The sequence below is a fragment of the Hydra viridissima genome, unplaced genomic scaffold (assembly GCF_058129835.1).
Source record: "Hydra viridissima isolate aposymbiotic clone 2 unplaced genomic scaffold, HvirCarnegie_v1 scaffold_7, whole genome shotgun sequence".
Taxonomy (NCBI): Eukaryota; Metazoa; Cnidaria; class Hydrozoa; order Anthoathecata; family Hydridae; genus Hydra; species Hydra viridissima.
Window position 1 is genome coordinate 3,514,663 of NW_028324306.1, and position 19,374 is coordinate 3,534,036.

The window sequence follows — 19,374 nt, forward strand, 5'->3', positions numbered from 1 at the left end:
CTACGTCGATGGGCTCTTTGAAACTGCCCATAGTGAATTTAAAAAACTTTAGTCATAGTTTACATCGAAAAGTGAATTTTAAATAAATATTTAAAAACACAGACCTGCTTTCTGAAACAAGAATTATGATATACCAAATATATTTTTCTTTTAGATAAATATTACCTTTTAAGTATTAAAAGATAAAAGCCTCAAGGTTCCATTCTTACTCCCACCGTTTTTCTTTATTTAGATTAATGATCTTTGAAGCTTCTAATCTTCAAATGTTTTGCCTTACTATTCTTTTTTAATTGCAAATATTACAAAATTCATATAAAATATCTTTAAGCTTTCATCAGTAAATATTGCAGATACGGTAATCACAAGGGCGAATACAAAGTTGGACGATCTTTAACAACATCAAACACAAGATTGCTGCATTTGAAAAGTAAATTTATCAATCTCCAATAAATGCTTCGGGCCACCCTTACTTCAGGTAAAGGCTGGCCACTTCTTGCAATCCACTCTAAAACTCATGAATGCGCTAAAAATTTTTCTAATTAACACTTACCATAATATCTTCTTTAAGTCTAGTTACACACAGGCACTACTCCCCTTTTGCGTTAAAAAATAAACTTATTCGAAAGTAAATCAAAACTAAAAGTTAAATTTAATCCATTTAATGGGTATTTTATATTAGTTATTTCTGATCACATTTCATTACACGGATTCTGACGTCTACTCTCAGCAATCAATTTGTGAAACGATTTTTTTCTTATCATAAATTATTATTACAAATTATTATTATTATAAATTATTATTACTTTTATTATTATTGTTGTTGTTATTATTATTATTATTATTTTTGTTATTATTATTGTTATTATTATTATTATTATTATTATTATTATTATTATTATTATTATTGTTATTATTATTATTATTATTATTATTATTATTGTTATTATTATTATTATTATTATTATTATTATTATTATTATTGTTATTATTATTATTATTATTATTATTGTTATTATTATTAATATTATTATTGTTATTATTATTATTATTATTATTATTATTATTATTATTATTATTATTATTATTATTATTATTATTATTATTATTATTATTATTATTATTATTATTATTATTATTATTATTATTATTATTATTATTATTATTATTATTATTATTATTATTATTATTATTATTATTATTATTATTATTATTATTATTATTATTATTATTATTATTATTATTATTATTATTATTATTATTATTATTATTATTATTATTATTATTATTATTATTATTATTATTATTATTATTATTATTATTATTATTATTATTATTATTATTATTATTATTATTATTATTATTATTATTAGTATTATTATTATTATTATTATTATTATTATTATTATTATTATTATTAACATTATTGTTTTTATTAATATTATTGTTATTATTATCATTATTGTTATTATTATTATTGTTGTTATTATCATTATTATTATTATCATTATTATTAATATTATTATTGTTATTATTATTATTACTGCTATTATTATTATTATTATTACTATTATTACTATTACTACTATTATTATTAATATTATTATTGTTATTATTATTATTATTACTACTGTTATTATTATTTATATTATTACTATTATTACTATTACTATTATTATTATCATGGCCCTCACTGCTTTCTGAAATCGTTTGAACAAACTTTCGCTTTCTAGCTACTTTAATCTTCTCAATCTTATTCTTTTTATTTTCCATTAATTTTTCTTTTTTAATTTTTATTTTCTCTTCCTAGGCATTTTTTTTTTCCTGTTCTTTGAATTTTCTTAACTCTATGTGGCATTCAGAAATTAAAAGAATGCCTACTCGCTTCGTCTATTTTCTAATTTCAACAACTTTCTGTGGTATTGGTATTTCAATATATATATATATATATATATGTATACAGTAATGTGAATAAGTTTTAGCCCACTTATTAAAACTCGTGTTTTTTTTAACAGATTTTGAATAATAGCTTCCGATTAATTTTTTTATATAAAATAATGTCTAACTTCAAACAATACTAAACACTATTTTAACAAACAAAAGCAATATTTATCAAAACTTTACATAGATTTTTGTATTTAGATATCTACGTGTTTATTTTTATTGTATGCTGATCTAAACCCAATTCGTATCAGCTCGTTTGTTTTTAGCTTGCTCTTGCATTTTTGCTTATTTTTGCTGTGAAGGCTTCATATTAGATGATAGTACAGTTTACAAAGATATTTCATAGATAATGTGTGTTTGATATTATTTTTTGTTTATCTAAGAGCGAAACTTCTAACTTACGTTGTTTTTTTTTTGTTTTTTTCTTTTGTATTACTATTTTTATTGTTATTTAAGTAATAAAATGGGTAAATTTCCATTACTGGAACGTAAAAAAATTATCGTGCTTCATGAAGAAGGTTATTCTCAATGACAAATTGTCTAAAAAACAAAATATTCAAGGACAGCCATTAGAGAAATTATAAAAAAATTTAAAATAAAACGGGATCTCTTGAGGATAAAATTCGAAGTGGAAAACCTCCAAAGCTTAAAAAATATGACATAAAGTATTTAAAAAATGTGTCTCTGCGAAATCGGAAAAAAACCTCCAGTGAAGTAGCCCAAGACATTCAGGCTGCGACTGGGACAAATGTTTCCTCATCTTGCATTCGATGATATTTGCTAAAAGCTGGATTAAGAGGGTGTGTTGCTGTTCAAAAGCCTTTACTACGTCGTGGCAATAAAGAAAAATGTCTTAAATATGCAAAATAGCATAATAATTGGACGCAAGGAATATTAAACCGTGTACTATACACAGATGAATCAAAATTTGAATTATTCGGTAGCAGAAGACGACATTATGTAAGAAGTAGGGTAGGAGAGGTTTATCGCCCTGATTGTCTACATCCAACAATCAAACATGGGGGAGGTTCTGCTTTAGTTTGGGGTTGTATTTCATCATCTGGAGTAGGTGATTTAATCAGAATTAATGGCAAACTGACAGGAGAACAGTATAAAGAAATTTTAAGACATCATGCAATACCATCTGGAATGAGACTAATTGGTAATAATTTCATTCTACAGCAAGACAATGATCCTAAAAATTGTTCCCGAGTGGCCTAAAAGAATTTACAGGACATGTGTGAGGACGGAGTTCTCGAAGTAATGAACTGGCCTCCTCAAAGTCCAGATTTGAACATTATTGACAATGCTTGAGATTATTTGGATAAAAAAAAGGCTGAATGCAACCCCAAGAATGTCGAAGAATGTTTTTGAATATTAAAAAGAGAGCGGGACAATATTCCACAAAATTTCATTACAAATTTATATGAATCGATTCCCAGGAGATTCGCTTCTGTGATCAACGCGAAAGGTGGACATACGAAGTATTAATTGTTCTTTCTTTTTGTATCATATTTTATCAAACTATTTCTAGATATTTTTGGTTTATAATATATGTGTCTATAAACCTGATTTTTTTTACTTTATAAGTCTTTTATATTTTTATGATAAAATCAAAAATAATTATAAACTTATGGTGGGCTAAAACTTATTCACAGTACTGTGTGTATATATATTAGGGTGTGACAGTTGCCCCAACTTTGTCGTATGAGGCTGTTCATAATTTTGGTGTTGTATTTAGTCATAAAAATAAGATTTATAATGTTTTTTTTAAGATTAATCCACAATTGAATGAGCACCATCAAATTTAAAATACAGAATTTAGCCTAAAAATCACTATTTTTCCTACACTCTAATACCATGGTGGAGCTTAGAAAATAAAAACGGTTTTCTTATATTAAATACAGCTATGCAAAGTACAAGATGATATGAAAAAGTCATTTTTACATGGTATGATAAGGTATAATTGTCTAAATGAAATTACTTGTTTTCCTGGACTAGAAACCATGATTTTTCTTTTTGTGCACGAAATCGCTTTCGCTGATTAGGAATCCTTTGTCTATCAGATTCTACTACTTGGAGAACATCTTTAAAGTACTTCTCACCCCTAGTTACACCTAGAAAGTCACGGCACATCTTTACACCACGCTCTGCTGCCTCATTTACCACCTGAAGTTTGTCGACAATCAGCTTCATGTTTTGATAGTCTTCCCTATTAATCCAATCATGTGCTGGAGCATAGAGGAATTTACAGGGCATACCAAAAATGCTAAAAAATCTGAATGAATCCGGCCCAATTAGATCAACTAAAGAAGTACCATATTCTATCGTAGGAGGAAGATAGGGCATGCCATATCCCCCAAAGTTAAGTCCAATTATCTTTGTGACAGAAGTCTTTTCAAAGAAAAGAATGGATTTTCTCATTTCCTCTTTAATTTCTACTGCTACCATAGATGAGAACAGAGCCAATGGAATCAACTCCTCAGCTAAGTACCAAGTATGCTGACTGAATGCCATACAAGGATTTTCTACTAGAGTTGAGTCATGCTCAGCAAGTTAATTCAGTTTTTCCACAAATCAAGTCATTAACTGGTGCACTAGCTGGTACAGGACAAAATAAGTCACCACTGCACATATACTGTAACTGTGAACACAACAAATCGTTCCAATTTTCTTATTTAGTTGCTAGTAACAACTTCAGCTTTTTGAAAATGTTTTTTGATCTGTCCAGATAGAAGCACAATCTTTAGAGTATAAAGTAGTTTACTCATCCACCTTGCTTTGTGAAGGGCACCAGGATAACGCATCATCAAGTTCTTTGGTTCAGATCCCTTAGTTATTATAAGCAAACAAAGCTGAACCAGCTCTTTGTAGTCACCTCGTGTGAAAGATTGTATTAAAGATTCACGAAAAAAATTAGCCATCTCTTGCTGGCGTTCTTCTTTTATAAACATCATATTAAGGTAATGATACTTCGCTTGTTCATTTGATGATAGTTGAGGGAAATGTTTTTTGAACCTAGAAAAGTGAAAAAGATAGTAAATAAATGTTAGCTTGTAAGTTAAAATTATAAAGAGTAAGTTTACTCATCCCAATTTTTAATAGTAGCTTTTTACTATTATATGTGTCTCTTCATTGATTGAAGGTAACACCAATTGTATATTCAATTAGACTCACCTTTGAAAGATCAAAATATTTGGACTAGCTGATGTCTAAACTTTCAAACCTTCCCAGCAATGACTCAAAAGTAATTCACCAACACGCCTTCGACAAGGAAACCAAAATAGGGCACGATCTAATTCCTTTTGTAAAGACACACATGCAGCAGTTCTCTTTCCCGAAAATGTATACGTCTACAGTGTAGATGTAAGATCTTTATTCATATATTCTAAATTTAGTTAATTAAGTTTACCTGTATTTGATGAAGTTGTATCAAAAACCATACCAATAACATTTTCTTCACAATTCCATTCTCTAAGAAGTTTTTTAGTTGCTTTTGATATGATGTCTCCAAGAACTTTACCAGTTTCTTTAGTTGATTTTGGAAGCCATGTCCTTTAGAACTGTGTTCTTATAAAATTTCATTGTCAAATTCAATTCTGATTTAAATTTTATTATTCTAGGTTCATCCTCTCGTCTTCTATAATATTTCAATTTCATCAAACTAATGAATTCCTTTTCATAGCAATCTTTGATTACTCTACCAATATTGTTTCTGTCTTCTAGAGTTGGGATATTGGCTTTCTGATAGTGTAAGAGTACATTTTCTATAGTTGCAGATAAAGCAATCCCAGTGCAAATCCTTCAGGTTTGATAAAAGGCATAACAATACTTGTGTTGGCAATTTAGAACCTTTAATTTTCTTGTCATCATCTCCAGGAATGGTGCCAAGTAACAATTTCATATATTTTTTGTGTACTTTTTTATCCATGATTATATACTACAAATTACAATAACAGTAATATGTAATAACATATAATAATATTTATCTAAAAAAACATCAATATATATATTTTTCTGAAAGGTGTTCAAGCTACAGTTCAAATTCATTAACAAATAGTAATAAACATCAGGGTCAAGCTAGGGTCCAGGGGTTGAGGGTCTGGGGTATATTCCCCCTGGCCCCTGCCAGATACGAAGGTCCTGGGCTTAACTATAAAAAAATGAACAAGTAAAACACACAAAAAGACATAAATAATAATAATAAATAATGTTTATATGCTTCAATTTTGTAAAAACAATGCAATAAATATTGTAGTTATTTCTAGAATTAAATTATTTGTCACATTTTACTGAATAATATTATTAGAAATATCCTCTACCCTTATCTCTAAAAAAACCAAAATTAAACCCTTAAGTGGTTAAGGGTTTATTTTATTTTGTGCTTAATTTTTTGCTACAATAAGGGCCTTATTGTAGCAAAAAGACCAATATGCAATACTAAATTTAGACCAATATGCAATACTAAAATTATGAACAGCCCTCTACGATAAAAATGTAATATTTTAGGGGCAACTGTCACACCCTAATATATATATATATATATATATATATATATATATACATGACTGATTGACTTCCATATACTGACTAAATTACATGTCGATTTACATGTCTCTTATATAGTGAAATGAGCAATCACCTGTCAGACATGAGCAATCACCTGTCAGCTGATTGCTCATGTCATAGCATGCTATGACTCCAGACTCCTGAACTGTTTGCTGTGGTAGTATAGTTCGTTTCGTTTTTAAGACATGTTAAATTAGGAACACTTTTTAGCATTGTTCGATGTTGGTTGCAAATGTTTTGTCCAATACTGTATATATATATATATATATATATATATATATATGTATGTATGTATGTATGTATGTATGTATGTATGTATGTATGTATGTATGTATGTATGTATGTATGTATGTATGTATGTATGTATGTATGTATGTATGTATGTATGTATGTATGTATGTATGTATGTATGTATGTATGTATGTATGTATGTATGTATGTATGTATGTACTGATGATCGTGTTATAAAAGCGGGTAGCGAATTAAATAAAAAAGTAAATAAATTTTATAAATATATTTTTTTACTTACTTTTATATTAAGAGGTGATAGCACAAAGTTTAAAAAAAAAATGTTAAGAATTGAGTGTTAATTTCACCCCACGTAAATATTAACTTTTAATTAATTAATAATTAATAGTTACATGGAGAAGATGGAATTATAACTAACATGGAGTATAAGTTCCACCTACTCCACGTAAGTATTAATTTTTAATTAATTAAAAATTAATACTTATATGGAGTAGGTGGAACTACAAATAGAAATAAAAGTGATAATAAAAGACTTGAAATAAAATTAAATTTAAAAAAATGCATTAAAAAAAAAAAAGAGCGAAAATACCCTCGCGCGAAACTTTGGTCCGATTTGTCGGGTAAATAAACCGGGTATTTTATTATGCGATTCTCGGGTTCTTCTACGGGCAATTCTTCGGGTACTTTATATCTGGTAATACTCGACTCGAAGTCTAGGGTATCGGGTAACTAAACTTATTAAATTGTTCGTCTACGGGTACCCTCGGGTATTTGGGTCGGGTTTTAACATATAAAATTTTAACATGCTATATATTCCAATTTACTCCATTACTAAGATTAAGATTTTTTTAATATTGCGACATTAAAAATATTTAAAATTTTTTGTGTTGAGAAAATTGCTGTGAGTTAAACAGCATGTGAAAGAATTCACGTTAATTATGAATGATATTCAGATCAAACTCAGTTATATTGCAGCTTTCATAAATAAATTAGCTGCTAACCATAAAACCATTAAAAGTGTGAGCCATTAAACTTTTTTTTTTAAACTTTTGAACAAAAAAATGTTTGCTTCGATTTGCAGAGCGATAATTCTTATGTATATTGTTCAACGCGTGTACACAGACAGATACCAAATAACATTAGGAGGCAAAGACAAGTTTTACATTTATAAAAACAGAATGGCGTCATTGACTTCGCAACCAGTAATGCAAGAAGATCAAATGAGTTACACTTCGTGCATTGATACTTGTAGTTTCATGGGAAAAAACTGTTTGACAGTAACAGTTCTCAAAAACAACACCGAAAACTTTCGCTGTATGTTCTATGATAATGATACTTTAAGTTTTCAAATTGCTCCGAATAACTTAACGACTTTTGTTATCAGAAAAGGGCAGGTCAGAGTTTTTAACTTTATGTATTTATTATTGAGATTCATTATGGTATTCATCATTACTATGATAGAAATCCTATGTAAAATCCTGGCATCGTTATTATTACTTTGAGAGGAATCCAGAATTTTATCTTGAAAGGGAGGAAGGGGGGACTTTTATTAGATTTAACGGCATTGCAGTCCCTCAAAAAAAATCTTCTCTGCTGATGATTGGAAACAAAAGGGATAAAAATGTTCTTTACCAATGGGATAGTTTGTGACTATGAGAGATAATTCTTTAAAAAAGTTTTATACAAATATTTTTTGGTGAGGGAAGCACGAGAGATATCGCAATATCAGCTAGAGAAAGTAACAATATTAAATAGAATAGAAAAAAGTCAGAGAGTGGAACGTATAGCCTGGACCCCCACGCTTCCCTTGGACTCGCCCTTACTATCACTAACACTAAATTCATACACCAACGTCTTAAAAGCTCAATCGTAAAAGCTTTTAAGTTTGTACGCTTTTTTCTTGTCTATTTCCAGGGGTATTGTGGTAAACACTGTGACAAACTCAAATCCTCAAAACCATGTGGTAATTGCAAATGTAGAGATAGTTGTGGCCCATCAAAGCTATATCATTGTGACTGCACCGAAGGTATTTGCATTGCTTTTTTATTAACTTTAAATACAAACTTTTTATAGATCAACCTAGAAAACCACAAGGCTTTAATATGCTTATAAATGGTAGAGAGAAAGAAACGAAACCAACCTTGTCTTTCAAAAAGAGGCCACGTATCACATTGTTATTTAGAGTACAGCAATATCTTCTTTTATATATATATATACATATATATATTATTATTATTATTATTATTATTATTATTATTATTATTATTATTATTATTATTTTTATTATTATTATTATTATTATTATTATTATTATTATTATTATTTTTATTATTATTATTATTATTATTATTATTTTTATTATTATTATTATTTTTATTATTATTATTATTATTATTATTATCATTATTATTATTATTATTATTATTATTATTATTATTATTATTATTATTATTATTATTATTATTATTATTATTATTATTATTATTATTATTATTATTATTATTATTATTATTATTATTATTATTATTATTATTATTATTATTATTATTATTATTATTATTATTATTATTATTATTATTATTATTATTATTATTATTATTATTATTATTATTACGATAGACTTTGACATCAAAAAGAGCTGCAAAGAGATCTATGCTTCTGGGGGACAAATAAATGGCCGATATTTAATTGATCCTGATGGAAACGGGAGCTTTGAAGTAATATGTCACATTCAGCGAAAGGATTTCCAAAATAGAAGTATGTTTACTTAAGAGTACTTGAAAGTTTCACAATTTTTTTCATTGATCAACTCCAATTTTCAAATTGTGTGACTAAATTCTTACCAAATCTTACGCCTCTTACTAAATGTCATTGCCTAGGATATTGCTCTTAAACATCATTACACGTCACAAAAATCTCGATAAGTTTGAACTTTTTTTCTGTTTTCCAGTTTAGATCAGTAACTGAGCTTCCCCTCATTTTATCGTCACGTCTAAGGAACATTGCAAAATCCTCAAAAAAAGGCAGCTGCGAGTTTACTTGTGGTGGCCTATAGTTTTCAATTATAATGCAGTTTTACTTTTTTCTTTGAGGACGATCAAGTCTCATATGACCATTTTTATTATCTACCCGTTGTTTTTAGCTGATACCAACATGTTGTGTGCCTAATCTTCTCTGGTTTAGTCCTTCCTCCTTGCTCCACTTTTCTTGGACTTTTGTCATCACTTTGAAATTTTTCACTTTTCAACAAATTTCTTTTTTGAGAATATGTTTGTGGAATTTCGGGTTGAAGATTTTTGAAAACATATTTTTTCTCCCAAGAATTGATATATTTTCAATCATTCACTTTTTCCCACTCTTTCGAATATTTCTTTATTGAGATGTGTTATATCTGATAACATATAATATATAAAATAAGAGATGTAAAACACAACTGTATAAAAAGATTTCACTTCTGAAATATATTTTAGATATTTGTAAAATGAAGGCCAACACTTTTGCCTATTCCACCTATCTTTATCAAGAGATTTATACAGACGAGAAGACATGCAGACAATACTGCTTTAGTTTCTGGAAGCAAAATAATTATAACGGTTGGAACTATTTCCTTAATTATTGTTACTGCACTATAAGCAGCAAGGCTCTACAAACTTATAACTCTGCATACTCATCCTGCATAATCGAGCTTTCGCCGTTATCTTTCAATATTATCAACATGCGTAAGTTGAACGAGAATAATAAATTTATCTTATAACTTTTAAATTCAGTTAACATAATTTATTGTTTTGAAACTTTATTTTCGCGTTGTATTTGCAAGCCTGAGTTTTTTTTTAAAAATGATTGGTGAGTCCATTAACAAATTTAAATAAAGCGTTCTTTATTAATTTAAGCTACCACCGTAATGCTCCGTCGACATTCAGACTGTGACCCGTCTTATTGGAACAAACCATTGAGTAGCTACAACGAAGGGTTCATTTCAGGAGACAATGTTTGGATTGGTTTATACCAACTTGAGCGCATTACGTCGGCATTTAAGGTTGATATAAAAGTACTCCTGGTAGATGGTTCGTTTAAAGACACAATCATTACTTATTATAGAAATGTCAAAGTAAAAAGAACTACAGATGATGGCGATTTTGTGATCACTACTGAGAGCTTTGATTCCAACGGAGCAAGTAAGTCGTTAACAAGTTATGTTATCGTTAGTAAGTTTAAACTACACTTAAAAATACAGTTTTTTAAATGTAATTTTCTACTTGATTGCTTTATTACGTTATATAAAATGTATAAAGAATATTTTCATGTGTTTATTGTAACTTACATTTCGTAAGATTAAAACTATGTTCCGTAGTTTCTATGTAACTTGAAAGACTTCAATGCTACAAAACAGCAGTGGATTACTTAAATAATTTTAAAAACGAAACGTCAGCTAGCATTATTAATAAGACTTTGTTAAAAAACATTTCGCATTGACTCTCAGGGTAAATCTACATTATGTTTAAACTTGATTGAGTAAGATATGCTCTCGAATTGTCATAGCAGTCAGTACTTATTGGAAAATAGGCAAGTCTAAAGATGTATGAAATTATACAAAGTCGAACACTGTAAATTCTTTTTGACTTTAGTAATTTAAATCTAAATTGTAAAAAAAATCAAACGACGATTTTTATTTGTTATTATATTTATATTTTATGGATATTTTTATTATACAAGACAGTGACCATCCACGAAGTTGTACCCATGCTTTTTACAATAAAGGTAAGACTTGAGACAACTCAAACCACTATCCTTTGAACATTGCCACAATTTTTTGGATACAAGTTTATGTCGCAATTAATTTGACTTCACGAAAGCTAAAACGAAGAGCTAAACAAAATGAAACACATTTTATCGATAGTTAAACGAGCGTGTTAAATAATACAAATTTGAGAATATTTAACAAACTTTCGTTCACTATTCATCCATCGAACAATTCGTTAAAACTGCAAAAAAAAATTGCTCGGGATTGTGAGCATGAAACTGCAACCCAAGCTTGTGTTGCAATATAAAAGAAATGTGGAAAATTGCGAAAGGATTTCAAAAAAATAATTTTGACTGGACCTGTTTTTATTTTGTATAAGAGTGGAAGGTTTTTACTTGCTTTCATTTTGTAACCTGCGACCTATATATATTGTTATGCAATTTCATTGAGGAATTGTTGGCTTTAATGCTTTACCAGCCAGTCATGTGTTCAATAAATGGATTGAACATTTTAGACCAACATAACAAGCACAAATACTGTGAATTATAATTTAGAATGTACAACGATTAATGTCACTTCAATTTATTGTGTTTCAAACTCACTCCAGGTTTTCAGAACTTCATAATTATAAATTTATTTTTTTATATGTTCAGAATTTTATAATTATATGACCTATAATCAATAATCTACAATTTATGACGTATAGCCTATATATATGTATATATATATGTGTGTGTATATATATATATATATATATATATATATATATATATATATATATATATATATATATATATATATATATATATATATGGGGAGATGGGGGCGCATTGATCGCCGTAGCAGTGTTTTGAAAATTGCGCAGAACCTGAAAGAGATGTAAAAACTTATTAACTACGAAACACATGTAGAACTATCTGGCTTTTGGAATATATAAATATTTTGATTTAAAAAAATGATAAACATGAATAATTTTAACTTTTAAACAACCCTCTCAAAAGATCAATGTACCCCAAACTATGGGGTACTATGATCTCCGACTTGGGGCACATTGATCTTATATGCGTAATATTATCTAAACGTTTAACACTTCTATAACTAAATCTTGTAAATAATTTAGTCAAAGGGTAATATTGTATAACATATAATACATCTAAATTTTTTAATTATTTTTTAAATATAGCAGTTAAACCCACTAGTCTAATTTTTAATTTAAAAATGTATAAATCACAGCAGCTATAAGCTACCCGCTTTATATACGTTTAAAACTTTACAACAACTTGAAATTTATAAGAACTGAAATATAAAGACTGAAATAAGAATACAACTTTTAAGTTTACAAAACTTGTTAAAAGTACAATATTTTGATTAAGAATATTTCATCATTTGTGAAAGTCAAGTTGTGAAGCAGCTTTTGGTTTACATTGTTTTTTATTCCTAAGCAAGTAATTCTTAGTTTCTTTCTTATCTTTTGTGGAGACTTTTTGTTGATTTTTGGTTTGCTTCAAAATTTTCTTTTCTTTTGACAAACGAATTTCATTTCTGACAGGAGTATCAGTCAAGATCCTTGTTTTTAACTGCCTACTTTTAACTTTTTTTTTTCTGGCAGATGCTTTTGGGTAAGGTTTTAAAACCTCAGGTGAGATTATAAAAGTAACACTTGTTGACACTTTGTTTAAAATACTTGTTTCAATATTTACTATAGTTATTTCAGACTCTATGTGATTAACATGTGCTGGTATCATTTCAGATTCCATGTTGTTGACAGGAGTGATAGTAACTGTATCTGGAGCAGCTCTATCTGTAACTGATGATGGTAAATATTCGTCATCTTTGAAAATTTCAGAAATGAATGGCTCAATGCCAGCTACTCTAAATCCTGTCTGTATATTAGATGGTGAGAAAGCTTTTGTATACGGTTCTCGAACTATTGAAACAATATCATAAATGGTCATTGGTCTTGGGTTTGAAACCATCCAATTATCACATGCAGAATTGTAAAACCTTTTCAATGGTCAAAAACAGTTCTATCTAATGGCTGCAATTTATGGCTGCAATGGGGAGGAAAACTTATCATTGTAATTCCGTGTTGAATTGCAAGCTCCAAGCCTTTAACAGAAATATGACTTTCATGACTGTCGAGAAGTAACAAAACTGGAGATTCCTGAGAACAGTTTGAATATTTAACAAAATGTTTAATCCATTCTATGAAAATTTCTGAGTTCATCCAACCAGAAGGATTTGCAAATCCCACACATCCAGGAGGTCCTTCCTTAATCATGTAATCATGAAACTTTACCCTAGGAAAAATAAATAATGGAGGAATGGAATTTCCAATAGCATTAGAGGCACAACATGCAGTTACCAATGTTCCTCGTTCTGCAGATGTGATTCTTCCAACTTGTTTGCTTCCTCTACCAGCTAAAACCTTTACCGGCTTTTGAACGGTTGTTAAACCAGTTTCATCAACATTATATATACAGTTAGGATTATATTCATATCGATTTCTTACCGTTTTAAGATTTTGAAAAAACTCTCTTACAGTGTGTTTGTTAAAAGCTGTTGATCGAGCGAAGCTCGTTGCTTCAGGTGTTCGTAGAGACAACTCTGGTTGTCTTTTCATAAAACCTTGCAACCAATCAATGCCTGCAATTTTTTTTTTGATCCATGATGATGGGCATATCTTATTGTTTTTTAAAGCAAATTCATATGCCAATAATCGCGTTGACCTAGTTGAAAGGCCATAGTTCATTTTTGATGCAATTAGTAAATAGCTTGATAAACTTTTTTCATCTTCTGCTGTAAAAACTTGTCTATTGTTGTAGTTAGGCTTGAAAGCTTCATTTGGATTAAGCCTCTTTTTATGACAATATCTTTTTAAAGTCATTCTATCTATGTTAAACTGACGTGCTACAACATTCAGTTGTGTTCCTTCTAAAACTTTATTAACAGCTACTTTCATTGTTTCACTTGGTATAGCAACTTTATTTGTTTTTTTAATTCTATTTCTAACCATTTTAAGATCTGTAAAAAAATATATCAATAAAAACATATGTTTTTAATAAATGCTAATATTTAACATAATAATATTATGTTAAATATTTTTTAATTATTATGTTAAATATTATTCTTTTGATATTATAAAATAATAGTATTATTATTACTAGCTTATAACATAAGTAGATTTAAAAAATGAAATGCTAAAAGCTATTGTTTGTTTATATATAGTTTTTTTTTAAATTATAAATACAATTCCATTCGTTTAACTGTATTGCTTATAAACAAAAACATGGGGCACTTCGTCTTCTATGGGGCACTTTGATCCTCCGATCAATGGGCCCCGCATAGTCAAAGATCAATGTACCCCAATAGGTATAGGTAACATATTGATAGCAATATCTACTGTATAAATTGCAGCCAAATAAAAATTATATATTATATTATACACCTAACACTTACAAATTTAAAATAAAATTGTTGTTAACCCATACAGACATCTAAATAAAAATATATTTGAATTATAGTACGATTTAAAAAAATCACTTTTTATGACGAAAAACAATATTTTCTTTATTTTTTTTGACGCTGATAACCTTATGAAAAAATATTACGAATAATCAATTAGGGAAGCATAATGGTTAATTAAATTGCAACCTCACTTCTAGTAAGGCAAAAATGAACGAGTAAAAGCCAAAAGATCATACTGCCCCGGCGATCAATGCGCCCCCATCTCCCCTATATATATATATATATATATATATATATATATATATATATATATATATATATATATATATATATATATATATATATATATATATATATATATATATATATATATATATATAAATATATATATATATATATATATATATATATATATATATATATATATATATATATATATATATATATATATATATATATATATATATATATATATATAACCCTTATTCGCTTTCATTTTGTAAAGGAGTGGAAGGTTTTTACGATTCGAATCAGTTTCTCGTTAACACACCATTCAAAAGCTGCGATTCAATCGGTGCATGGTGGATGTCGTGTTCTTCCCCTTTGCATATACCGACAGCCTTCAATAATAATTTTGGATTTGGACTAATAAAAGATATTCACACTTTAACTTTTTTAATACTGTTAAAATAGAAACTTTGTTTGCGATTTTTAGAAGCTATTCCATTATTCGTTTACCTAGCGTGATTGTTAATGTTTGGCTTTTTGTTGTGCGAAATAAACACGATATAGTTACATTTAAGTTGTAAAAAAAAAAAAAAACAGTTTTTGGATTCCTATTTATTTGCGATTAGCATGGATATTTTAACTTTTTCAAGTATGAAATTCATTTTTTGTAAATATTTTTTTACACAACGGCTCAAAAATTCTTCTCTTTTGAGAAAAATTTGTTCCAAGTAAACCTTCTAAAAGTTTTTTTAATAAAATCGAAAAAAGCAATAAAAAGTATAAATGAAATATAAAGTATAAATGAAATGAAATAATTTGGTCATGATAGAGTTACAAGGTTGTTTAACAAACTTAAGAATTTTCATTCTTTTTTAGGTGAAAACTGATTACGGATAAACTCGGGAGAGATTATCATTTTTTATTCGCTTCTTTAACATCGTCAAAATTATTCACACAAGCTACACAAAAATTCACTTGACTGAACATGTGACAATAGGTGTTCTAAACATTTTTTTTTTACTTAGACTAATGATCTTTGACAAGTCTCTAATTTTCAAATGTTTGGATATGATACAAGTTTGATCTACTCTTCTATATCGATGAAATATCTTTTTTGAAACTGCGCATAGTGAACTTAAAAAACTTCATTCGCGGTTTCTATTAAAAAAGTTTTCATTAAACACGTTAAAACTACGCCTTCTTTTGTTTCAATCAACAGAAGAATACAGTAAAATCAATTCTTCCATCGTTAAAAGTAGAAAGAATAGTTATCGAAAGAGTTTTTTTTTTTTCCAAAATTTTTAGGGCATCAAAATTTTTAAGCTTAAAATTATTAAAAAATAATTTTTAGGGGTTTGATAAAATTGTTTATTGGAAGTATCAAAAAACATAGGCCTGCTTTCTGAAGGAAGATCAATGATGTCCCAAATATATTTGCAACTACCTCACTATTCTTCTTTCATAGCAAATACATTTCATGCAAAGCTTTCTTAAGCTTTCATTGCAGTTCTTGATTTCTCAGCTAACCGTGTAGACGCAGTAATCGCAAGAGCGAGTACAAACAAAACTAAGCCGGACGCTCTCTTTATAATATCAGACACAAGATTAAAATACATTTCAAAAAAAATTTTGTCATCCCATGTTTAAACCTTTGGGCAACCCTAACTTTAAGTAAGAACTGCCCACTTCTTCCATTTCACTCTAAAACTCATGAATGCGCTAAATATTTTTCTAATTAATATTTTGCATTAAAAAATAAATTTATTCTAAAGTAAATATAAAAAACTAAAAGTTAAGTTTAACGCATCTAATGGGTATTTTATGGCTCATAGTGCCATAAAAATCTTTAATATGTAATAGAATTGGTTTCCACAAGGTATATTACTTTAAATGGTATGTATGATAGGACTTACACATATACATTCTAATTATTTGAAAGCTTCGTTTATCTACTTTACTAAGCTTTCATTTTCTCTAAGAAACGAAAGTTGATATTTTAATATTGTTGCATTTAAAAAATTTATTGTTATAAATATATCATCAGCAAAAAAAATTATAAATTTTTGTTGATAAGTTTTGCAGTTTAAGTTTTTTTTCAAAAGTTCTTACAACCGTAATGTAGAATTTTTTAAGTAAGTTCTTACAACCGTAATGTAGAAATCTCGTAACAAATTGCAATGACCAATTTTTACAAAAGTTTCTGTTCCATTTAAAGTTTTGATTTATCTAGGTTGATTTTTATCTTTACTTGAAAATCATATCAGTTTTTGTTGTCTAGTTGTAAGGGTTGTAGACGTTCCATCTGATCCTGCAAGAAAAAAAAAACAAAAAACGATAATACCATATATTTACCTTGAAATACTTCAGTTAATATTTATTTATCATAGGCTTGAATTTAAATTTACATTCTTATGGGTAATTTCTAATTAATGAGTCTAAGTTTGACAGTTAATAACTTTCGATCTGGTACCTTTTTAAACCCTGTTTTTTTGGTCTGGAAACTTACTTACCAAACTTTCCAAATATGTCAAATGCAAAAAGAAATTGAAACTTGAGAGAAAAATTTTTGTTTGGTGGGTAATATCTGGTCGCGGAATTTCTCGTATCTTTGTTATTCTTTCTCGCATCTTCATTATTCTGTCTCGCCTCTTCGTTATTCTGTCTATGATACCTTTTTACAGTATTGTAATATCTTTATTGGCTTAGAAGTTGAACTATTTTAGTATAGCCTTATTAATTAGTAATCATTCGTTTGTGTATAAATTTAACTATAAGTGCAATTTGCTTTCAAAATTCATACAGGTACTTTTGATTGCTTTATAGTTTGTGAGCAAATGATAACTAAAGACCAAACTTCACATGAAGTCATTTATCACGGCTTTGTCCTACCTTCCTTGGTAGCGCTTCTTCATCACCATTCTCTCCTAATGAAACCTATTCCTCACTGACAGTAATGAGATTTGGGCAAATAAAGAGTAAAAAAAAAATAAGAGTAAAAATAGTGGAGTTAGGGTGACATTCCGTAAACCAACTTCCGGTGATTGTGAAGTATCGATGGTTTTTTTAGTTTAGGAAGTACTAATCTCACCTCTTTAAATGTTTTACCACTCGCAATCCATAACTGCAACAGATGAATTTTGTCGGTTCCATTCTCGATTGCAGATGTTCAATTTTCAATTTTTATCCCTGAATTGAAAAAATTTTCTTAAAATAAGATTTCTTAAAGTATTAAAAACATTCGATATTTCATATGGTACTCAAGAATATCGAATATTAAATGCCATAAATATGTAATAGCCCATATATTTATAATAGCCCAGTGTCTGTCTTTAAACTGTTCTGCAGCGGAAAGCCCACATTTGCGTATCCTAATATTCATTTAACTTAAAATAGACACATACAGCAATAAAATTTTTGATGGGGTCATTGGAAGACATTTTCGGTGTATCACTTTGAACTATTGATTTTGAAAAAAAAATGTGTATTTATTTGAAGCTCTAACTGAACCTAATGATAACGAAGATACATATATTTTGAAATTCCCTAATTGGTTTTTTAACTACATACACATTATAAAATTTATTTAGGTTCCAAAAAAAGGAGGCAATAAAATTTATTTGGAATCTAAATTGTCTCCTTTTTTTGGAACCTAAATAAATTTCATAATTGCCCACTGAAAATTTCCTACTCTCCACCGGTGGGGCACGCGCCATACGTTGGATATCACTGGCCTAAAGTATGAACTTTAGGCTCGCTTAGTCAGGCGTAGGAATTGTGTACTATTGCTGAAAAAGACTGTTGTCGTTAGGGATTATAATGATTGGTAATTGTGTTAACTAAACTACGATTCAATATTACACACTGTATCTATTCCATACTTACTTATCTACTTTTGTCAAAAGTCAGAATTGTTCTTTTTAATATATTTTTAATAGCTTTATATAAATTTTGGGCTAAATACTAACTTTTGTTGATGTTGTAACCTTACGACAAATTCTACGAGATCGTATATCTACAAAGACCATGTTAAAGAATCAACGGCCCACTTATTGTAATCCATAAGATAATTTGATTTATGAAAAGTTATATACATTAAGATTTTGAGTTCTTTAGTATTTGGCAGTTTTGATATCTGCCAAAACGCCATGCGGTTTTTACGGCTCTGCTGGTATTGATCA

The 19,374-nt window shown here is 28.2% G+C and overlaps 1 protein-coding gene across 1 annotated transcript; it reads left to right on the forward strand.

Annotated features, from left to right (window-relative positions):
• The first annotated feature begins 7,756 nt into the window (after window positions 1–7,756).
• On the forward strand, window positions 7,757–15,788 carry LOC149885672 (uncharacterized). The gene is made up of 6 exons (XM_090093387.1): window positions 7,757–8,153; window positions 8,674–8,785; window positions 9,379–9,516; window positions 10,230–10,478; window positions 10,650–10,934; window positions 15,474–15,788. Exons 1-6 carry the CDS (start codon window positions 7,821–7,823, stop codon window positions 15,659–15,661), a joined length of 1,305 nt encoding a protein of 434 aa, XP_089949513.1. The 5' UTR covers window positions 7,757–7,820; the 3' UTR covers window positions 15,662–15,788.
• The last annotated feature ends 3,586 nt before the right edge of the window (window positions 15,789–19,374 follow it).